We start from the raw sequence: 25,761 nt of genomic DNA, 5'->3' as shown, positions 1-25,761 counted from the left end.
GATAGCTAAGACCAATCAGAAAATGTTAATTCAAGCACCAAAATGGAATTGGCTAAGCTTAAAATGTCCTCCAAGTGAACCTATGTTGTGGTAGCAAATAGTTATAAAATAATTACCCTTTTAGTTCACTAAGTGCCCCTGTCACCCCCCCCCCCCCCAGTCTAACAGCTTCCAGCACCTATGTCTGTATCTATCAATTTTGGCATTATTTCTGTCATTCTTTTAGCCATTATAGACACTAACACTTTATAATAGTGGTTTAATATTGAAATAGGCCTGTAAGAAGCTGGGTCCAATGGATCATTACCCTCTTTAGGTATTACAGCTAGCAATGCTTTCTTCCAGGATTTTGGTACTTCTCCTCCTCTTAAAATACTGTTAAAACCTTCCACATCTTTATCAGTTTCCCTCCTAGCTTCCAAACATCCACAGGAATACCAGCTATTCCTGGGGACTTAAGTGTAGACTGGTTATAAATCACAATTTTATCTCAGCTCCTCCTATCCTAGCCATTAGTAATTCAGCCTCATCTATCTCTAACCTTGGCATAGTTAATTCTTCCATAAACATTTCCATTTGCATCTCTTCTTCATTTCCATAATTCTTTGCTTTATACAGACTTTCACAGAATTTCCAAAATATTTCTAATACCTCTACAGGATCTCTTGTAACTTTCCTTGCTATATGCTCCATAAGCTTGTTGACAGCACTTTCTACTGCCTGAGTCATTGTGATAAAAGTTTTTGTGTTCTAGTGTCATTATCAAAAAACAGTTGGTTAACAGAAAACTTTCTAAACTCATGCATACTATTGAGGTAATACCTCATTTTTTGTTTAGCATTCTGCAGTTGCTCTTCTTTCTATTCTCTGAGATTCCCCGTATTCTGCAATACTTTAACATGTCAGTCTCTCTAAATAATTCTTGTTACTTCTTAACCATAGCTCCCTTTCTTTTATTTTCACCCTATTTTTAAACTGTACTTTAATTTTATCCCAGTCACTAGCTATATTTTAGAAGAAATTTCTATCCTCCCTAACAGCTCCTGAATAATCTCCACTACCCATTCCTTAAATTCCTCTCTTTAAAACAGATACGTGGGAAAGCACCAGTGTCATTTTTACTTCATTACCCTGTGTTTTTATTTTAGTTATTATTGTGCATGATCTGAAATAGTTATTGGGTGTGTATCAATACCTTCAATTAAATGCACATGTTCCTGTGAAATGTAAATTCTGGCTAGCCTTGATCGTTTTTTATATCTTGGGGAATAATATGTAAATTCACTATGAGCTCCTATTACTGAATTAAAATCTTCCATGCCAAATATTTAATACATTTCTTAAAAAATCTACCCTCCTTTGTTATACTTTCCCTTCTGGGCCCCAAGACGCATCTTAACTGCTGCAAATCACATTCCAGTCCCCACCTCTAAGTAATATTCCTTGTTGAAAACTGATAATTTCTCCCAGAACTTTCTTAAGCTCCTAAGCTCCATTACAGCAGTTTTAGGTGGAATACAAATACAGGGCAATATAATCCTCCTCCCTTGTCAGTAGCCCCTTAGCACTACAAATCTGCCATTATTATCTTTTTTTAACCCTATCACTATTGGTTCATAGGTTGGTACTAGGCTATCGGCCCTAGCCTATACAAGCCTAGTCATAACAATTCCCTGGCTATTTCTTCCCACACTATTTACTTCCCTCCTCTCTTCCTCTGTCCCAGGTACTCCACTGAGTAACCATCCTGAAAACCTTTCTTTATCAAATTCACATGTTCACTTCTTTCTAAGTGTGTCTCCTGTAACATAGCTGCTTACACTCTACATTTTTAATATAGTTTGCTACACTTTCTTTTTTGTATTTACCTGTGAAACTGTTGACATTTAAAGACATTACTGAAAGAATGCATCATTGCATTAAAAAGTTACTATTCCCATCTTTTATGCAGAACGCCTTTTTTGTTAAATGTCTACGAACACATTTTGTGTTACATGCATACACTGTTTGGCAGGTTGAACTTTTATATAGTTCTTTCTTGTCGTATCCATTTGAGCCTATGTCACATCTTACAGAACGTTTTGTTTTACTGAAAGCCCTACAAAAAAAATCTCAATATCCCATAAAACCTATTAACTTATTACCAACAGACAAAACTATGTATAGTAAACTCTTAGTTAACTGGAAGTCCAGCATCCAGAACAAAATCGAAAAAATACAGTACAATTTTCATGTGCTGCACGTTCTATCCCCCCCCCCCCAACAAAAACATACCTTATGTTTTTAGAGTTTTAAAAGGGAAGACAGGAATCAATTGCCTCTCTCCCCAACCTAAGAACAAGTCAAACCAAACAAATAATATAGGGTACAGTTTTAGACAGGCCTATTTTAACAGTAACTCTCAAGCAACCAGAAACTACAGTTATCCAGCATCTACCAATCCCCACGGGTGCAGATTAACTGAGAGTTTACTGTACATCTTCAAATATTAAAATTTTACCCTCATAATAGGAACAAAAGTCCCAAACTGAAAGCTACACTCGCTGACGAGAGTTAACCGAAAAAAAGGTTATGCATGCTAAAAAGAATTGGGCAATCTGTGCTTCTACTAAGTGCCAATTGGTTTTGTCTTAGCTTTATAGTTCTCCAAACTGGGGAAACCCCCTGAATGCCTTCAGAGAACATTATGTCACAGACAATTTCTCCTTTGTTTTTTGTTTTTTTTTCCTCAGCCAATCACTCTCCACCAGACTGTAGCCAGTTTCTCACGATCAGATTTTTTCCATGGAAACAGGCATGCCAGCTGCAGAACTGCTACCAAGCAAACATGCATTTGCTAGACAAAAGCCTCATAATTTTATATACTGTTTGTCATTTATTTGCTTTCTCTTAAAACATGTTACCAAATCAATCTAAGGTCCTTAATCTAGTCATTTCCCTATGCAAGAATGAGAAAAAACACATTAATTTTTCTATTGTCAAGCTTTTTTAACTAGGCTTTTTCTTTTACATTGCAGTGCCTACATTTCTTAAAACTGAGCAGGAAGAAAACAGGAGGAGAAAGAACAAAAAACAGAACAGCAGTACCTGTTTACAATCCATATTGTACTTAAAAATAACAGACAAATATTTACTTTATATAGCATGTACAGAAAACCACACCCCACAAAAATAGTACTGTTTAAGAAAAAAATCTTTACTTACAGTTGCCTTTTCTCCCTCCTCTTCCCCTCCCCTATGTCACTATTAACCCAACACCCAACTCTAAAAATCCTACGTCTTCATACTGTTAACTTATCCACACTTATCTTTCTCTATTGTCTTACATGCTTTCACACCCCCACCAATCTTCATCAACCCCTCCACAGTGACTATTGCACAGCCCAAAAACTCCTTTTTAACCACTTTATTACACCCAGTCTTCATAACACTACTCACACAGCCTTCTTTCCAAGCAAATATGATAAATTCATCTCTAAAGCCGAGTCTCTCAACAAAGCATAAACTATTGTATAAATACATAAAAACAATACTCATTTTGTCAAAACTACAATCAAGGGGTGTTATCCATCCCAACCTTGGCCCCTCACCCTACACAAAACATAACTTCTATACACTCCCCAATTAACTCCCTATCATTCCCTCTTATCACAAACGACACACTCTTCTCTTCCTTAATATAAACCTAAGAAGTGTACTAAATAAAGCTCATGATCTACATGCCCTGCTAGATTTATACTCTCCTGACATTACCATTTTGACTCAAACTTGTCTCAAACCACATATTAAAAACAATGAAATCCTACCCCCTGGATACAACCATTACAGATTTGATCATCAAATTAAAATGAGGAGGTGGTGCAACCATAACGTTCAAACAAAATTCAACACTAGAAGTTATTAACACTAATCTTCCTTTATTTAATAATGCTGAAATTCTTCTCACTAAACTTAACATTAATAAAAACAAGAGTTTGATCATTGTATTTATCTATATACCCCCAGGTGAAAATTCAACAACAGTTGAATATATTCCCCACTGGCTATCCTCAACCTACCATCAGGAGATCATCATAATGGGAGACCTCAATATAGATAGGACCACCTATGACACCAATACCTCTCCAAACTTTATTAATCTACATGGCTTCTACCAGCTTATACAAGATCCCACAATAATAGATAAAACTTCAAATAGACACAATTCTGGAATGGATTCTCACTAGCAAATCTCCTTCACTTCTGCAAGCAGGTTGCCTCCCAAACAGCATCAGTGACCATCTGCCAACTTTTCTGCTTAGACTTAATCTCAGTCCACCTAGACAGTCTTCTGACTAATCCATAATAAAAGAATTTTCAATACCCAAGCATTCAACTATCGACTTCAACAAATAGATTGGTCTTCCCTAAAAATATTACCATTAGATGATGCAGTTCAACACTTTAACACTACCTTCCTAGAAATCCTAGACAGTTTAGTCCCTTGTAGAATGGCTAGAATAAAAATGCACCATTCACCATGGACATCACATAAAACCAAAGATCTTTTAAAACAAAGGGATAAGGCATGGGTACACTGGCTAACTGACAGAAGCCAGGATACCTTAACTCAATATAAAGAGCTTAGAAATAAAGCTAAATCTCAAATAAAAGCAGATAAAAAAACATTCCATCACTGCACAACAAAAGTACCAAAACAACCCTAAATAATTCTGGTTCACCATTGGCAAGATCCTTCAACCTGGTAATAACACCTCCCCTACCACATCCTTCTTAACAGATAACATAGCAACTCAGTTTAATTCTTTCTTCATAGACTCAATATACTCTCTTACCACAAATAACCAACATATATCACTTAAGGTTTCACAAATTCTTCTCCTTACAACCTGTTCCAACTCATTTTGTATGCAAATTTCTTAAAAAAACTCAAAGCTACCAGCCTTGCTGCAGACAATCTACCATCAGAATTTCTCAAACTCACTGCAGAGGTCATTGTGTACCCTCTTATCCATCCTTATTAATCACTCTATCACTGAAAACTATGTTCCACTTCCAACTATGTTCTGGAAAATTCCCTACATCACTCCCCTGCATAGAGGAGGAAACTCCACTGAACTCAAAAACTATAGGCCTATTGCCATCCTTTCTCACCTTTCAAAAATACTTGAAAGATGCATTCATACCAAACTCCTAAACCACTTTTTATCCAACAAATTCCTCTCTCACACTCAACATTGTTTTTGCCCCCACCATAGCACCACAATCACCCTCCTCAGCTTTACCACCACTATAACTCACAACAGAAACCAAAACAGGCTTGTCTCTGCTATCTTTTTAGACCTCTCTACGGCATATGACACAGTTTCACACCTGAAACTACTATCAGAGCTAGCCACCTTAAAGATTAGTCTCTCTACCCTACTTTGGTTCCACAGTTGCTTATCCAAACGGCAACAAGCTGTTATGTTTAAACAAGAGCTATTCTCTCTACTCCCTGTTAATTGGTGTCCCACAAGGTTCCATACTATGACCCTTGTTATTCAATATATTCACTAACCAGTTGCATAAATCCACCCCATTAACATAAATTATACAATACACAGAGGACTCCACTCTGATATGTAATGCAGGCTCTCTCTCACTGCTACAAGAAATCATACAACAATCCTTTCTCCAAGTAGAATCTTGGCTTTCCAAAACTAACCTTATACTGAACCGAAACAAGACTAAGCTGATGCCTTTTCACCCCACTAAATCATCTATACCAACTGTGACGCCCATGCCCTGGCCCAGCAATCAAGAAGCCTCAATCCTCACCACTAACACCAGAGAGGGTGCCTCATATAGGAGGAAGGGATAACAAATACACACAGTAAAGTGCAATTTCCCTTAAGAGCACACAGAGATCACAGTAAGTCTGGTGCTGGTTGCTCCCTTGCTCTCCAGGTTCCCAATAAGACTCCCCACTGGCACAGCTATAGGGTCCAGATCTCAGCCTAGCTGGCAAGCTAACCTCGAGTACCCTCTCTGTCCAACCAGTGCTTCGTGTCCCTGCCCAAGTAACTAACACACACTGAGATTTATACAACTTCAGAGATACTCCTGGGAAAGGCTGACAGATTTGCCAGCTGTGCCCCTACACCCAGACTATACAGTAGTAATTCCTGCCACCACCAGCTAATAATTATCAGCTATCCAGAGGCCCTTAGAGTGTCCAATTATTACTGTGCCATATTATTATCCAATAGTAGTGTAACTTAAGCAATCAAGGCTTATTTGAAGGGCTTAGTACAGGATCACTTATAAGCATGCAATGTACACTAGAGCTTAAGTTATCTCTACATAAACCAGCCACAGTTGAAAAGGGTTCAAAGATATTTAATAAATACTAAAAACACAAGACAATACTACTACACCACAGTGCCATTCAAGAGTTCAGAGATCACACAGAAACTTAAAATAACTCAGTAGTACAGTTCTGACATAACAGAAAAACACAAGTCTAATCTTTTTCTAATTCTTAGCTATTGCTACAAGAAAACATACTTCTAAAGTAACTTACATAGAGCATAAGCAGTGCTAAGTTGAATAGTCAGACAAAATGCTTACAGTCTCTCTCTCAGCAATAGTTTTTAAAATCACTAGCAGACATTTCTGCTGGGCCCTCCCAGATTACATCATTCTCATTTAGTTCCCATTACATAATTTCTTTGACACTTAGCCTGGAGTTCCCCGGCCAACAGGCTACATTATTTAGCAAGCTAAACACCTGCTCAGGAAGATACAGCAATAAAATACATTTTACTTGTACACTCTAGTAATTATTCCTTAAGTTAAAAAAATAGAAATAATGTGCTAGCTCAGACAGGCGGACTCCGAGCTCTAAATATCAAATGATAGATTTGAAATAACTAAGTTCAAAAGAAAGATTTGAAATGTTTAACTTAGTTTTCAACATTTTAGTATTTTCTTTCATTTAAGAAACAAGCCTGTACTTCACATTTATATTTACAAATGCCAGAATTATGTATCAAATTCTATCTCTACCAGTCTTCACACCAACAACCTCTTTTTAAATACTTTCCTCTAACAATATAATAACCACCACAAATTAAGTTACCAAGTGTTATCACTGATAAAATAAAATTTGATATTCATCTATCTCAATCTATAAAAAAAAAAAAAAAAAAAAACTCATATGAAACTTGGCTCTCTCTACCCACATTAAGCCATTTCTTACAAATCAATCCAGATTAGACCATTTCTAGAACTCATCTCCTATCTACTCTATTCTATGCCTCTCCCACCTTTATCACACTTAGCAAAACTGAACTTTCCAAACTTGAATCTTTTTATACTAAAACAGCCAAATTCGCCACTGACTCTTCTCACAGGTCGCACCACTACTCCTCACTACAACAATTAGACTGGTTAGAACTCCCCCATTACCTAACCTATACTAAACTCATTTTTCCCACCACTTAGTAAACCAGCCTGACAGAATCCTAACATTACAACACTTACTCAAGTCATATAACAACACTCGTCACTTCCTATCTGCACATAAAACTCTCCTGCAAGTCTCCAAAAGTAACAAAAGGGGTGGGGATTCTATTTCCACTATATCTCTAAAGTCTGGAACTCTAGTCCCCAACATATATTAAATGTCACTGACATAACAATTCAAGAAACAACTAAAACACTACTTATATAGCCACTGGATCTGCACCTGTATCATCCCAGGCTAATCTCTTCCCTGTATGCCTTTTCCCCTATCTTGAACCTCCTACTTACACATCTGATATATCCTTGTTTTTCTAACCCCCCTCTCTTTCTTATTCACTTTCTTAACTAACCTGACTAATAACCTCACTTTCTCTCAATTTACCCTCTATGAAATAACTCTTTCTTCCTAACAATTTGATGGCACTTTTGTATAAATGTATAATATTTTTATTCTATAGATTTGATTTTACACTGAATGATGCTAATGTATATTTATACTTACTTCAAAATATTACTGTATTTTCCGTTTATATTACCGCCTATGTAAGTATTGTTTTATGGAGCTTTTCGCCCTAGGCCTCCGCTGAAAATGGGCTCTCACCCAGATGGATTATCCTGGTTAACAAATGTAAAATAAAATAAATAAAATAAAATCTTCCAGTAGGTTACTGGAATTTATGTCTAGAGATTGCATTGCTTTTTGCTGAACAGCTACAGAACTTTCCCCAGTCAGTGTTTCTTCCTTACTTTTTTATAGCTGATTTTTTTCCAGATCCTCTGTATTTCTTTTTTCCTGGCATCCAAGGCAGTACACATACTAACTAGTTACTGAAATTTACCCATAAATACAAGTATACTGCCCTTTTCTGCCGAGTTTATGTTTTCACATTGGGAGAGCAAGAATTAAGCTATTACTCAATGTGCAGCCATCCTGAAAGTCATCTTCCAAGACCATCTTTAAGCACAATTTGGACCAATGGATGGGAAACAGTAATTCACTGCTGAGGTGGTTCCCACGTCCCTTACAGACAAAGGCAGTCTGTGAAAATAGTCAAAACCCTGCTTGCTGACTCTTATCTTTTCCCTAGGGAAAGAAAATTGAGTAAAATCTGGGTAAAACTGGCTAGGCTTGTAACGGCTCTTGAGATATTAACTTAGTAATCTCCTATGAACCTATTTAACCACAGCTTCTGGACTGATTTGTCCCAACAGAGTGGAGGACAGCAACAGTCATCCCTCTGCATAAAGGGGAACCACCTACTGACCTAGGAAATTATAGACCATAGTTTGGCTAGTCCTATATGTAAGGCAATAGAAAGAATAATCCTGGACCTGATAAATAACATATACAACCTCCAAACACTGGACCCGATCTAATTTGGCTTTATTAAGGGTCGGTCATGTCTAATGAATCTGGTGGATTTCTTTGAGAAAGTCACTGAGGCTATGGATTAGAGTAAAACAGTACATACCTCCTACCTTGACCTGGCCAAGGCATTTGACAATTCCCTACATGGGCATTACAAATAAACTACAAGACTGGGTATAAATCTCTGCATCACCAGATGGATAGCCAAATGGCTCACAGACAGAACAAATGTGGTTAAAGTGGGTGAATCTATACCCAACAAGAGGCCAGTTACTAGTGGTGTGCCACAAGCCCAGTGTCTGGACCACTCCTGTACAGAATATACTTTTATGAAGTCAAGGCTAATGTTGAAGGCCACTGGAGTCTGCCAGCTATTGCAAGCTGGAAGCAATCACTGAATTCCCCTAGTATTGTAGCTATCCTTCAGGAAGATCTAGATCAGACAAATGATTGATGCCAGAACCATGGCCTAAAACTAAAAGCGAAAAAAATGCATCATCATAACCTTTGGGAAGTCAAATACCTCTGTACATTGTAACATCATTAGCACACCCCTAAGAGTAGACTTGGAGGTGAGAAATCTAGGTACACAGATAGATAGCAGCCCAAACTTTGACTGCCATGTGTCCACAGTGGCAAGGAAGTCCTTTTATGTGGCACAACTTATAAGTAAAGATATGGCATCCAGATCAAAGGAAATGATAGCCCCACCGTACTCTACCTTCATTAGACCAATAATTAAGCCCAATGCACTATTTGGCATGCACCTGACCAGGCATTTGCAACAGCTAGAGTGAACGTAAGAGTTTCCTCACAAAGAAAATACAGAGTGTAAACAACATGCCCTATGCGGTAGGCTAAAAGTCCTACCCTTACTTTGTCTCCTACCAAATATTAAGGGGTGACCTATGCCTGACATACAAGGCACTCACAAATCCTGCCCTGATGGAGCTGCTACACATCTGCAAGTCAGACGGCATGAGGGTCACCTGATCTAAGGATGTAAACTTAGTTAGCGACTCAAACAAAACATGCTGGAGGGACAGATATGTTTCTCAGAGACTGCCCCTTCTTTAAAACAGGCTTATTATTCATGTTAAGTAGAGCCCTTTCCTGGTCCAACTTCAACTGCAGTTTGGATCAATGGATGCAAAATAGCAAATTCACACCTGGGGTAGCACTTATGTCCTTTGAGGACTGGGGCAATCTGTAAGACACTCAAGGCATAGGCACAAACCCATGCCACCCTCTTGTCCCCAGGGGCCATATATTGAGTAAAAGTGGGTTATATTGGCTAGGTTTGTAATAGCTCATAAGCCATTAGCCTAATATCCTATGGACCTATGAACATGAACAGGGAGATGAACGATCTAGCTTAAAGTAAACTCAGACCACTTTAGGTATTAAAAAAAGAGATTAATGTTTATAGAAATCCTGTTCTTGTGAAAAACAAGAGAGGGCTACCTCGCCATAAGTACTTGTAACTCAGTTACTCTTTGAGCTGGTGTAAGAAAAATGACAAACAGTCTTCCATGTTAAAAACTTCAATTCAGCTTGATAAATTGGGTCAAATGGGAAATGAATAAGCTTTTCAAGCACAACAATAAGATCCCAGGGAAAACACTCTTGTTTCCTAGGTGGAAGTATAAGCAACACCCCTTTCAAAAACTGAAGTTTGGTTAGTAAGGTAGTGGCATCAAAAGGATGATGAGCAAATGTACCTTGACAGAGGAACAAGAAACAACATTCGACAGTAATGTGCACAAATAATCAAGAACCAGAGGCAGCTGTGCCTAGTTTTTTTACTGTTGCCAACTACAAAATCTTCTCCTGTTGCTCATGCATGATTTCCTAGTAGCATTTTTTCACCTCCTTTAAGTACCAGATACATACCCTCAAAAAACATGCCCAAAAGTTAGTTGAAAAGTTTAGTTTTCAAGTTGGGGTATATCAAACAACCCATTCTGTGTGAGTAAATCCAGTCTGTAGGGAAGCCTGTGGTAACAGTATTTGACTCAGCTGAAAAGAAGGGAGAACCACTATTGCCTGAAACAAAAGGGAGTCACCACAATTTTTGGGAGTCCATCTGGATCTTCAGTAGATTCCACAATATCTGTGGAAAGGCTGGGCTGGAAAAGCATACAAGAACATTCCTGACCATGGGAATGAGAAAAACATATGGAGCAGAAGTTCTTAGTTGTCTGTTCTGAAAGCAGACAAAGATCTATGTGAGGTGTTCCCCACAGTCTATAAAGAGGATAACAGCTGGTACCGTGTTCCTAGCAATGCAAGATTGTTGTACATAAACTATCAGTGAAAACTGCAGGGGTCCAGGGTACCAGAGATGACTGAATGGCTTTTACACATGAATAATGACTTGGACATGCTTCTGTCTGTCTTGAGGATTTCACAGAACTTGCAATATTTACCCCTTTGGAAACCACACTCAACACCAGGTAGGACGCATCTGTAGTGACAGACTGTAGGGTTTTTGGAAGGGTGAATGACAGATATGATTTCAACTGACCTACTCTATCCACCATAGAATCTCTCTATTTGCAATCCCCAGAACTAGAATCTGAAAGGCCAAAAGTATGCAGATGTAGAATCCACACTTAACTAAGGTGCCACAGTATTTTTTTCATGTGGAGTCTGGTCAGGGGAAGCATGAGAATCACTGATGCCATGTATTTCAAAATCCTGAGCAACTCCTTAACAGATAAGTTAGATTAATAGAACAGACTCCAGAAGGACTGCAGAAACATTTTTACTTTGTCTGGAGGAAGAAAGGGTCTTCCACTGGCAGAATCTAACAGAACTGGGATACAATTCTGTGAAAATGAAAGAAAGAAGACTTCTGAAAGTTGATTTGAAAACACAGATTGAGTAGAAGATTCAGAACAGTTGCTAAAGGACTCTTGACATTTGGAAAGACAGCTTGCAAAGATACGACAATAAGAAATGATTGGCACTAGACACTTCATGAAAACCCCTGGTATACAGGAAATCCAAGGTTAAGACAGAAAACTGACAGAAGTGAAACTGTGCAAATTTTAAATGCCTGAACTACTCACTAATGGGAAGGTGATGATAGGCATCCTTTAAATCTAGCTTTGCCATGAAAGCTAGGAAGGGAGAGCAGAGGTACCAAAAGATTGAAGGGATTTAGAAAGGAAGGATACAGCACAGGCCTGTAGGATATTTCCCTTTTTTATATCAGAAAATACCTTAAAAAACTTTTGTCAAACAGGCTGTGAGGCACTAGTTCTATCACTCCTCGTGCCAGATTCCGGTGCAGAATGGGGGGCGGGGTCACTGGGAAAACTATCTCCTAAAATGTATGGAGGCATTCCTATTGCCAAGTGAACCCCTTCTGGATTAAAATTAAAACCATCTGTCTATAACAATAAGGTACCATAAAGGAGGTCGGAGGTTCAGAGGTTGGCAGGGTAGTAGGGGGTAAGAGCCTAAACCGGCAGATAGTCATGCTGACTGGGAGGACTGTGCCTTGACTTTTTTGGGGATTTTACGCATCTTTTTTAGAGCTTCCTTGCCATGACTTTTTAAAAAAAAATGTATTTGCAATCTCCTTGCTGTTTATATTACTTACAGAAAGAGAGAGCTGTGGAGGACGGGAAATGACTATTAACTCTGAAAAAGGAGGCTGAAATTTTTGAGAACTCCATGAATCAGCTTTCCCCTTTTCTTATACTTCTTTAGCATCTCAGTTGTAGAAAGGTCAGACAGAACTACCCTAAGGAAGACTTTTTGTCTTAACTTTTTCAGGAAAGTTTTAATAAAACCAAATGAAACTCAATATGGACACAGAAGCAACAGCCCCTAATGAAATACAGCAGCATCACAAGCACACTTTAACATATGCTTTGTAACCAGAGAAGCAGATATTGCAATGCTACTGAAAGATTATTTTTTACCTTGTACAAAGAAAAAATATTAACTTGTGCACTTTTCCAAAAGACAAAAATAAAAATTTATGTTTAAACTCCTGAATGTTGAATTACTAGGATACATTTTCTTCAACTTCTCCAGTGCTTTCCTATCCTGGTCAGAGGGCATGGGGTTAAAAGCAGAAATCTGTTTAGCAGAAGCAGTCTTGGCTACATAAATCACTGTTGGGTCTGCTTTAGGAAAAGAAAACAAATATTTGGGAGTCCGAGGGACCCCCACAAACTGTCAGACTTCCTAAAGACAAAAAGTTGAACTCTCTCTTTTTGCCTGAAGAACAAGAAGGCAAGGAGAAAACGCCAATGAGCTCCATAGCAAATCCCAATAAAACTTCATTTCCATAGAAATATTAAGATAAGACCAAAAGGTTTTCTTACAATGTTAACTTTTCCAGGGAATCTCGCTGGAAATGGTAGACTCTTAAAAGGCATTGTAGGCCCAGAAACAGATTGACTCTCTCAGCTAAGTGAAGGGCCTTCAACTGCCCTTTCCCCTGAGACTGAGTCATTCTCTCTTACATGCCAAGGGCATCCCTATAGTCACAGGGGATGTGGTTACCATGGTCATTTGGTGGTTGCACTTGCAATATTAAGAGCACCAGGGGGAAAAGATGAGCAGTCTTAGGAATAACTAACAGCCACAGCAGTCAGCCACTAGTGGCTGAGGCAAAACAGGAACAGACCGGACACCAAAGACTCCCTGAAAACTTCCTCCTCCTTGTGGACAGGGAAAAATGAAACCACAGAGACCAGAGGTTGCTCCTTCAATAAGCCAAGAAAGAGACACTGAAAACAGACAGTGAGGCCTGGATGACTTAGCAAAAGATAGTGAACAAGTTGGGGGTTGGCATAATAGTTAATGTGTTTAACTCACAGACAAGAGGTACAGGGGTTTGATTCTCACTAAGGGAAACTGGCTAGCATTAAAATAGTCTACAAAGGCACTTAGCCTAGTACTTTCCTATGAAAAAGTGGTTCTGAGGTAGGTAAACCACTAGCAGTACCCCACATGCTCATTATCCTGCCCAAAACTCACAAATATTCACGGACTGACAAAAAAAAAAATCAAAAGCTAAAACTTTTAACACAACATGCTCATATAAGCATCTACATGCCAACTCTCTTTAAATGCAATTGGTATATAAAAAAAATTCCTCAAAATAAATTTAGTGGAAGGTGTTTCTGAACCAGACACTTATCTGCCAAGACTTGAATGATCACTATCTGACTGACAGTTCCACTAGGCCTACACCAAAGGAGCACTCTTCAGCAGTAAAAAAAGTTCTGAAGTATTTTTACACTTCAATGGTCTCTATTTGAAGTTCGCCTTTAGCTCTTGACAGTTGGAATGTGTGGAGGACATCCTTAAGCTTTGAAATCTAGCCAGTCATGAGGGATATGACCCATATAGCTTAGAAAAAGTGATTTATATCTTGAACACCACTCTATATACCTCCAAGTGCAGACAAATTAGCCCCTGAAGGCATACCCATATGGATTAACACAGTTAATAAGTAGGGGACCACAAGGATAGACAATTATTGAAATTAAGGTATTTTGGACTGGATACAAACAGACCAACAAAATTACCCACAGAGGAATTATCTCTGGCACAATTAATGATTATAACACAGTCTTTGCTACATAGAAACATACTTAGATTCATATGGTAAAAACAAACAGGCAGAGGCACGGCTGCAGTTCATCAACCAAGTTTAATGGTACCAAACACGAACACAAGCGCTTTCACTAGTTGCTTATTCAGGTGTGGTTAAAGTGTAAAAAGACACCATTCTTATTGTAATCAGACATATCACATGACCTACTATCTAACAACCTTCAATTATAATTATACCAACCCATAAAAGCCTATCATTAAAAAATGTAATTCTAACAAACAGAGCAGCTAAAAAACACATATACATACACAAATATGATATATGTTGTTGTTGTCTCTTTCGGCTTCTCCCGGTTAGGGGTCGCCACAGCGGAACTCCGGTCCGCTAATGATTGGCAGTAGATTTTTACGTGCCGAGTTGCCAGCCCTGACGCACAACCTTCAACGAAGGTACGCCCATTTACGCATGTCTCCACACAGAAGAAGCTTTAGCTGAGAATCGAACAAGGCAACGTCTTACTGTGAGGCGACAACGCTACCGCAGCACCACCACCGCAGTTATACAGTTCGCATAAGTAATAGTTTTATATTTTAAGTGTCTTACAATTGCATTTTCTCTACACTGACCGATAGCTGAGGTGTTGAAGGAGTTGAGGGAAGTTATGCTACTGTCTGTGTTTGAAAAAAAATAGTGAATTGCATCCGGTATTTTGTGGAAACCAGAACATAGTATAACATATTACTGATAAAAATTATAGATAAAAATTATCTAAACAGTGGTCGGGTTTTCAAAACGGGTCTTAAAGGGACTTGGTCATTTAGACCATGTCCTGTATTCGCCCTCAATCCAACAATCCATTCAGCCTCCAACTCTTCTGTTCTACTTTTAGTATTCCCTCCTCTTGCACTGTCCAAACACCTACCCAAAACTCTAAAGTTAAAAAAATGTTGTTCATTTGTATCAATAACATGTTTAGTCAGTGCATGTGGGCTTCTTTTTTTCATATGATCCAAGTGTTCTCTGATTCTAAATTTAAACTATCAGTCTTTTCCACATAGTACTTCAGACATATTCTGCAGGTGGCTAAATGAACAACATGCATAGTTTAGCATATTGCACTGGTCACTATTTTAAATATTTCACCTGTGTCTGGATGTACAAACTCTTTATCCTCAGAAATATATCTACAATACTGGCAATTCCTGCAAGGTTTGGTTCCCACATCTTTATGCATTACCATGGTCTCTAGTCGTACAAAGTCTTCTTTTCAAACATTTTTTATTCTTAAATGTAAATTGGGGTTGTGAATCTAAGTACTTACTCACCTGCCTATCAGTCATTAAAATGTTCCAATGTTTGTTAAAGATGTCTGTATACAATCGAATATTTCTTGAATAGCTTAAGCACATCCTTAATTTATTTGGTGCAGTATGCCTATTATTTGAGGTACATATATAGCCTTCTTTGAAAAATACGGTTTGGCTCTTGTATTTCTTAACTTAACCACTTCCGCTACTTTTTTTGTATGAATGGTCTATCATACCCTCTCAATAAGTTCGGTTTTAGCTATTGCTAACTGCCCCTCAAGATCATTATCATTAGCATTCAGACTGGAAGCTCTTTAGACTTGATTCTGTACTACATTCCTAAAGATATAGTTTGGATGCATGATCTGGCTATTCAACAGACTATTGGCATGACATTCTTTCCTGTACAGTTTAGTACTTAATTCATTGTTGCTCCCCTTGTATATAGTTACGTCTAGAAAATTAACTTCAGTAAATGATCAATTCATAGTAAATCTAACTGGGTAGTATTATTAATAAATTCAACGAATTCCATCAATAGTTCACTAGACCCGTTACATAAAAGAAACAGGTCATCCACAAACCTACGGAAAAATACAATGTGGCCTTTAAATGGACCTTTAATTATCCATTAATTTTCCCACTCTGACATTACTGCATTGGCATACGTATTCGTGCAACATGCTCCCATTGCAACTCCATTACATTGCCAAAATATCTTGTCTCTAAATAGAAACACATTATTTTCCAAAACCAACTTTAACAAGGTCCTAATCAATTCTACTTTTGATTTAGTGTACTCCATATCATTATCCAATTGTCTAATGATGCTATCAATTCCTAAATTGTTAGGAATCACTGTAAAAAGCAAAACCACATCTAGTCAAACCAAAAGGTACTGTCCAGATAGTCTCTCCTTATCTACGAACTCATGTAAATCTCTTAACAGATGTTCGGTGTCTCTATGTATAAATTTAGACCTCTATGTATAAATTTAGATCTATCAGTTTCTGTAAGTTTTTTTCTAAAAATATCGAGATGGAATCTGTGCACCAGTACCTACCGGCTACTATCGGTCTCATGGGGGGCTGTACAGAATTTTTATGTAGTTTAGGAAGCCCTTGTATTATAGGAACAGTAGGATTCAAAATGGTGAAGTATTTTAAAAGTTCGTCACCTATTAAATCCAGGCTTTTAAGCCTTTCTAACTCACTGAGCACTCCTATTATTTTCTTCACCTGTATATGAGTAACAATTTTGCAAAAGTTCATATCACTCAACATATCAAACATTGTCCCTATCATATACACTCCTATCCATCACAACAATATGTCCACCCTTATCTGCTGGTCGTATCATTATAGATGGATGGGTTTGCAACTTAAGCAAAGCTTCGCGTTCATTCTTGGTTAAGTTATACAACCTATTCTTCTGGCATCTAGCTTTTTGTGAATAATAAACTTTATAGGCATCCTCTATCCTCTGGACTAAGCTGTGGAACAAACAAGCTGGGTTTCGTAAACATATCTATGGCAATTTCATCACTAACATTTTCATTAAACATAGTTTTTAACATAAGCTTTCGTGCAAACATCTTAATATCAAAAACAATTTCCGTAATATCAGTATCTGCTGTGGGAATAAATGATAGTCCCTTATTAAGCACATTAAGTTCTTCTGATGACAACACATTTCAACAAGATCACTACTAATGTTTTATGGTCGAAAACGCTTTTTTATGGTATAAGGATTCAACATCCCTTCTTCGTATTTCCTTTTGGTCCTGGTTATACTTCTCCCTTTCTGTCAACCTCCAGGTTGTCCACGTCCCCCTCTGCTCTCGGATTTCTCCCTCATTGGGAGTGGAAAAGTTAAACATGATGGCCCGCTCGCCTGAAAAAAAAGTTGGTGACTCATTTGTACTAATATTCAGAAAAGGAGCATCTCCGTTACCCTCATGATGCATCTCAGCTGTCGTAATAATTCCCCTTCTAGCTCCTGAATGTTCTGTTGATCCGTCGCTGGCTTTTGCCTCCAAGTAGACCTGGGCCCGCCCTTCCCTTGCTTCCTGTTGTGCTCAAGGCATCTGATTGGTAGAAGCATGCGTATTGCTCATATTGCGAGTAAGCTCATTAGTCATCTGATTTAAAACATTTTCAGGTGATTGGAATACACCTCTTGGCCACGTGAATATGTTGCCCAGTCAGAAATCATTGCGATCTCTATGTAATTTCTTCTAGTCTGCAGCAGTTTTCTGGAATATGCGGAAAGGTTTTCCATTAACTCATTCAAATGTCTATTTACTCTCTCTCTCTCTCTCTCTCTCTCTGGGTGCTATATTTGTAAAACCAAGTTAAAACTGTTCCTGATTTTTCAGAGCTTCCCTAAGTTTGCTTCATCTTGATCTGTTCCAAATAGAATTTGGGAGCAACAGTCCACATAAGTTACTAAATCCTGAACCACTGATTTAGCTCTTAAGGGTGTGTTGTCAATGTCATACTCAACTTTCTATAGGAGATGATACTACACTTTTGACATTTAGCTTTAGTCCATGTTTCTGCCACTAGATATTTGTTTGGGACAAGCCTTCCTGTAGGATGGCTGAGTCTTCGGCAGATTCGATTACTGCTCCTAGCTTGTTCCTTGCTGGCCATTATTTTGTTTCATTTCATGATTATTATTTGTCATAGAACAGGAGGTGCGAGAACAAAATCTTCATGGATGAGGGGTTAAAAAAAATCTGCTCTGGGTGTCAAATATGCTAGGTACAGCAGTTCTTTACAATGCATGCATCTTAGAGTTAGTACATACAAATAACATATCACATGGTGCAAGGAGGCGAAAAAGTGTAAGAGTAAGTTCCTGAATTTGCACCTTTTTTTTTTTTTTTTAAGAAATCACACAATTTTTAAAATGCCAGGACTTGCATTATCAGCTACTGCACTATTACTAAGTAAGCTGATGCACTCTTTCTCTCTCGCTTTATAAAATGTTACAAAACATAAGTGAAATGTTACTTCTTTACTTGCCATTCCCCCCAAAAGACACAAATTGCTTTAAGTTATGCATTATTTATTTATTTATTCTTTATTCACTGGGTTAGTCCCACTAAGATAACAGTTTCTTTTCAGGGGAGACCTTAGGTGATACTTAACAGGGGAAACTTGGCCAGGACATCAGGGAACTTCCACTACTTGTTTCAATAGATGCGATGGGATCTTTTACATCCACCTAAGCTACCACCAACTCAAGCTGATGGGCCTTTACTTAATGTTTCATTGGAAAGATGGCAAGCTCAGGAATGCAACATCCCCCTTATGGTGCACTGCAGTGTCAGAAACTGATCTACTTGGTGTGGAAAATGAATCACAGCCTTCTGCACCAAAAGTGAGAGTGCAACCTGTTGCGCCATTGTCACTGCAGTTACTCAATAACTTATTACTTAATAAGCTACCTTTTAAGTAAAATTTTGAAACAGATGGGTCAAAACTTAAGTGTAGCTTTGAAAAGCTGTAGAACAGTCAACAGGTCTACATTATGCAGGTGAAGGAATAGTTAATATTTATTCAAACTTCACCGTCCAAGAAGACATCTATTACTCTGTTGGACTTATGCAGACACAGGTAACAGAGGGCTAATTTTAAAATGTCTGTTTGAAAGCTAACAAATGCACTAAATTATTACAGCAGTAAAAAAGAAGAGTAAAGAAAATGCTGAGGTGCAGTTCGACATGTTGAGCTATTTGCAAATTGCACAATAATGTGACAGAGTTTGCTCTGCCCTAATGTCACATCTTGTCTCTAATCACAGCCGTCAGCCTGCTACTTTTCTGCCAAATCAGACAATACTACAGCAACACCAAGATTACATGACAAGGTGACAAGACTAAGATGGCAATCTTTTAACAAAGTTCAATACACTTGTCCCTATTGGCTCTGTCTCTCTAATCCCGCATGATTGTGTTAAAAACCTAACACAGTCTAAAATGCAACATGATTAGTTCAATCTTTATAAACCAGATTTATATAACAGAAAAATAGGAAAGGGTGCGTTATTCCCTTGCTGGATTTGTGTCTAAAGTATATGAATGATATAAAAGTTTAATAATCTAAACAAAAAGGTTCACATCTCTGCTGTAAAAATTTACAAGCTTGTTTTCAGTAAACCTTAGCCTAGTAAACACACATGAACCTATGAGAATCAGGAAGTAATTTGCATTAACAAACATTTCATATAGGCAGCTCAGGGAAAATGGATCAGACAGCACTATAAAAACAACAGTGTGCTCTAGGTAAATGTTGTGCTCTAGGAAAATGTTGCTAGGTAAGTCATCACATATATGTTAAAGGCGTTCACAGCTGTAAATTACAGCTAAGTTATTTACTTAATGTTACGCAAGTCATATGTGATGTCATTATATACAATTGGATAAGAAGGTTGTGTTTGAATATGCACAGGCTGGAGGGACAAAAAATGTTTTCAAAGGAAACTAAGTGAAATTCTGTTATCTTCTTGCACTCAAACACTGTGAACTTGTAAGCAAATATTACCATCATTCCGATTCCAGCTGCTGCCTGGGCCACTGCTCTTAACCCATCAGAAAGATTTTCTGTCACAGATCGTCCAAGTAGTGCTGTATCTGAAGACAAACGATTGATGAGCTCTCCAGTTCGAGTCTTGTCAAAAAAACCAATCTCCTGCGTCAAAATTGATAAAAACAGAGATTCTCGCAAACGTGCAACAATCCTCTGACCTGCAGATTAGACATTCCAAACAGAAAATGAAATTCAGTTCAATAGTTTAGTAGCGAGTAGTAACATTCATCTTACACCATTTGCAGACAGACGTAGAAGACTAGTCAAGTATATTCCTTGATTAGTATGAAAACCAGTACAAAATGTACTAAAACAGAGAACAGACTTTCCAAGATGGCTGCACACTGATCAACAGCTTGACTTCAGCTCTATCAGTGTGAAAAAAAAACTGTGAACATTTTATGCTCAACTTCTGAGAAACTTGCTTGGCTATAATCACCTACATTAGAAGCTGAAGTCAAGTACAAACTTGCAGTTTTAAAAGTACTGTTTTTCATTTTTTCTGTACCTAATTGTGTGTTTCACTGAATAGTGTGTGTGCTGTGTCTCTCTCTGCTATAAGAGGGGGTAGTGGTCTTCACTTCTTATTATCTGATATTTAACAGTTAGCCTAGAGGGATTCCTCTGTACTTTTAAGTGCTAGCCGCAGTTTGAGAAATCATTTTATGCTAAACTTCTAAGAGACTTGCTTGGCTATAATCACCTGCATTAGAAGCTGAAGTTAAGTACAAACTTGCAGTTTTAAAAGTACTGTTTTTCATTTTTTCTGTACATAATTGTGTGTTTCACTGAATAGTGTGTGTGCTGTGTGTCTCTCTGGCTCTGGAATTGCCTGCCCCTCCTGTAAGCCTGTATTTGAACACTCCTCCTGAGTCCATCTCATTTGCTCACATAACCGAATACAGTGAGATCATATTCCGAGTCTAGTGTTCATTTTACTTAAAACAGAGAGAAGATCTGAGAAGGCCAACCCACTTAGGTTCTTCCTTCCTCTCCCCTTGCACTTTGCAAAAAAAAAAAAAAAAATTGCACTTTATTCATCTGCTTTTACTGTATTTGTACTTCCTCCTCCTTTATTTTGCTTTTTCCTCTTCTTAAAAGTACTCAATTTTATTTATTCTGCTGCATTTATTACTGCTTAGTAGTAGCCTGATTAAATTGTAACTGTTATTCTAAGTCTTTTGGTTTAAGCACTTGGGCTTCATACCAGTTGTCTTACATTAAGAAGATTTGTGGTCTGCACGGTTGTGACAGGACAGGTAGCTCACATCCTTCTAAGCTTGGAATTACTGATTGAAGGCTCAGTGTCTGCTATTCTAAAAGTGTATTCATTCTGGTTTGAGCTCTTGGGCTTCGAGCCAGTTATTCTACATTAAGAAGGTTTGTGGTCTGCACTCTTGTGGGAGGAGAGGCTGGATTCTGCCCTTCTGAGTTGGGAATTTCTGGTCACACGTTTATTATGCCTGCTTATTTGAACTGTTTCTTTCTGAAATTGGTGCACCTTGTTGCTGTAGCATAGGACCAGACTCAGGCCTGCTGAATCTAGCTTTCTTTGTATAACCTGAGCAGTGATCCAGGCCATCTTTTTTTGGAGAAGGTTCCCCTGCACCCTAGTAGCGGGGGTGTGCAGCTAGAACTTGTCTGATTTGAAGACTGCTGGAACAGGGCTCAGTTTTGAACTTTTTTCTGGTTAATTGGGTAACTTGTTTAAATCAGTTTGTTCGTTTTCTATTGTTTTATATATATATATATATATATATATATATATATATATATATATATATATATATATATATTGCACTTTATTCATCTGCTTTTACTGTATTTGTGTTTCTTCCCACTTTATTACTAGGAGCATTGACTGCAACTCTGCACTGATATATATAACAATAAGCATCCTTTTCTGTGCATTTAAAGTGTTTTTTTTAATTGTATCTGCTTTATTTTCTGAAAAAAAAATATTATTTTATATATATATATATATATATATATATATATATATATATATATATATATATATACTTGTTTCCCACCTTTCTAAGCTAGTATAGTCCAGTTTTCAAGTTAGTGCTGAATTCAGAGCTGTGTTACAAATCTCTGTTTGCCCATACCTTACTTGGATAGAAGGAAGTTTCTCTGTTCACCTGTGAGAGGGGAGGGCTTTGAGCAGCCTATCTGTCCCTGGATGAGTGGTTTCAGTCCAGAAATTAGTAGATTATTGGTCATTTTGGGCTAATTTCTCTCTCTTTCATTTCCCTGCTATAAAAATCGCATTTGCCGGGTTTTGCTCGCCGGGCAGATAGGGTATAACTATTCCCGGCTCCACAAAGTCTCCTCTTCAATTTTTCCCTTGGAAATAGACTAACTTTCAACTTAAGCACTCAGGCCATTCATTTCTCAGCCCGGCACTTGCTCAAAACTCATAGCAAGCACTTATAAACCCTAACACTAGACCCCCCCTATGCTGTACAGGAGGACAAGGCTCTCTAATCGACCTTACCAACCATTCAGTAAAACAGTTCACTGTACCTATCCAGGCATGTCCAAAGGGCAGTTTCAGGTGTACTATCCAGTCCAACTGGTGAATCTGGGCATTTTGACGCAATGTTACAACTGCCTGATTTACACAGACAACCCTCTCCTCCTACCACCAAACACTAATACATGCGAGAGATGTAATTATACAGCCAAACTGGAGACTAAGCTCTCTCAACCCAAGGCTGGATCAGACAGTCAAGAGGAGAAGGGAAATACTGGCATCACACCACCAGTCTCACACAGACCCATTAAACCAGCACTGGCAAAAAAACACACAAATACACGAAAACATAACTCGGAGGCTCTAAATAAAAATCTGCAAAAGCAACAGAGACCTCCAAAGCAGACATCCAAGCAACCTCCACCCCCCAACACAAACCATGAAACACATACTTCACAAAACCAGTGTGCCACGCAATCAGAGCCCTTAAGGCAAAACAACAAACCCAACATACTAGTAATAAGTGACTCTATAGTCCGGCACACTGACGTCCCACTCACTAGGCTGAATAAGGAGAAGGTTACTGTTAGCTGCCTGTCGGGTGCCAGGATCCGCCACATAACACAAGCAAGGAAGAAACTAAGACAGCCTGAAGGAAAATCAACTAGAAAAGGTGAAGAGAAAACACTGACAGCTGTTTAGCAGTGGTTGGTGCAAGACATGGCTTCCAGTAATATAGAGGAAAAAATAAGTCAAATGTGCTCAGCGCCTAAGATAAACGAAACACTGAAGAAATATATTAACTCAAATAACTAAAGGCTGGAAAAAATGGAAGAAGCATTAAAGAGACATTCAAATAATCAGATAAAACTGCAAAAAAATAAATTACTTCGATAATATGCAGGAGTTTAGAAAGACTGCTTTTTAGCAAATTTTTTTTGATAATTAGAGCACAAAAACTTGTAGCACAATGACTCAGGCAACAGAAAGTAGAAAGGGCCGTCACCAAGCTTAGGGAGCTTATAACAAGGAAGACAACAAAAGATCATGTAGAAGTATTAGAAATATTTTGAAAATTCTACGAAAGTCAGTACAAAGTAGAGAAATATGGAAATCAAGAAAAAGTGCACATGGAAATGTTTATGGAATAATTAAATATGCCAAATATACAGGTAGATGACGCTCAATTACTAACAGGATAGGAGGAGATTAGGTAAAACAGTGATGTATAACGAATCTATAGGAAAGTCTCCAGGAATAGATGGCACTCCTGTCGAAGTTTGTAATCTAAGAGGGAAAAAAACAAAACCTTCCAGATCTTTATCAGTATTTTAAAAAGAGAAGTACCACCAATATCCTAGAAGAAATTAGTAGTACCTGTAGTACATACAGAGGGTTAACATCCATCAGATCCAGCTTCATACAGGCCCATTTCAATACTAAATCAAGATTATAAAGTGTTTATGTCTATAATGGTTAAAAGAATGGCAAAAGTGATGCCAAAATTGATAACTATGGATCAATTTGGTTTTGTGGAGGGCAGGAAAATATTTGACAATAAAAACAGAACAGTGATGATCCAGCAGAATGTAAGAAAATACCACTGTTGCTGGTGGGTCTTGATGCGGAGAAAGCAATTGACAGAGTAAGCTGGGACATTATGAGCCGAGCAATGGAAGCATTTGCATTCCCTGATAAAATTATAAGGCTGATTAGGAAGACATTTGAAGAATCGGAGGCAAAAATTAAAGTGGGTATAGTCCTCTCTGACAATCTCTACTTGAGCAGAGGGGACCAAGCAGGGGTGTCCCTTTGTTATTTGCATTTTATTTAGAACCACTGGCAAAGAAAATAAGGGACTCAAAAATTCAAGGACATAATTGGTATGTTAGTCAAGAAAACTTGGCTCTGTTTGCAGATGACATTATTTCTTTCATACCTGATAAAATCAGAAAGGGACATTACAGTGCTTTGGAACATACTGAGGCAGTTTCAAACCTTTTTGGGATGCAAAATTAATGAAGCTAAAACAAAAGCAATAGCAGTAAATGATGTACCTACATTTGAATTGTTTCACCAATCTCCATATTTATGGGGACATGACAAAATGAAGTATTTAGGAGTACGGATTAAAACAGATACCCGTGTGGCAGCTAAGGATATGTGGAAAGAGACTAAACAAAAGATAATAAAAAACAGAAAATGGAAGTTCGGTTATATGGATATCAGTAATAAAAAGGAGCAGTCAAAATGTTTTAGTCCCTTTAGTCTTGCACACTGGTCAGGTGTATTTTTATCAACCAGAGGTGAAGTTGTGGATAGCAATTAATAAAGCACTGAAGGATTTTACTTGGGAGGGGAAGACAAGAGTCAAGTGGGATAAGATGGTTCTTCAAATAGAAAAGTAGGATTGGGATTACCCGATTTGAAGGGGTATTTCAGAGGTAACACAGTTGATGATCCTATACATAGCACAAGCAGATCCTATACATAGCACAAGAAAAAAACATAATTCAAAGTGGAAAGGAATGATGAAACGGGGGAAGCTCAAGTAACAGGGAGAGACTGGGATTTTAGATGAAGACCTTTAAGGAGAACAACAATAATCATACAGAATATTAAGCAAGTACTCAAAGTAACAGATCTTCTAAGAACTAAGCCAACAGGAGTAGAGAAAAGACAATCTGCTGATAGGGATGACTACAATTAGGGATACAGACAATAGGCAAGATGGGGAAGGAATATATTGGAGAAAACTGGCAAAGGAACCAAGGAAGTGGGAGCAAATAACTAGAGAGGGAAAAGTAATAGAGTAGGAAGACGCCAAGAACTTATTTGGACTGCAGGCTAGAGATTGCCTTCCATATCAAGGAATGATGTCAGTGCATAGGCAAAGAGAAAGAAATAGGGTGGGTCCT

The 25,761-nt window shown here is 38.0% G+C and overlaps 1 protein-coding gene across 1 annotated transcript in view; it reads right to left on the bottom strand.

Annotated features, from left to right (window-relative positions):
- Positions 1-25,761, bottom strand: part of ABCB10 (ATP binding cassette subfamily B member 10) — a 690,016-nt gene that overhangs the window by 581,586 nt on the left and 82,669 nt on the right. Inside the window, exon 2 of the mRNA XM_044076125.1 lies at positions 20,320-20,522. Coding sequence (XP_043932060.1) covers positions 20,320-20,522 — 203 coding nt within the window. The remainder of the gene's footprint in view (positions 1-20,319; positions 20,523-25,761) is intronic.

This window comes from Protopterus annectens, chromosome 1.part1 (assembly GCF_019279795.1).
Source record: "Protopterus annectens isolate FY-2018-M chromosome 1.part1, PAN1.0, whole genome shotgun sequence".
Lineage (NCBI taxonomy): Eukaryota > Metazoa > Chordata > Ceratodontiformes > Protopteridae > Protopterus > Protopterus annectens.
Note: the sequence above shows the minus strand (reverse complement) of the source record. Positions and strands in the feature narration are given on the sequence as shown.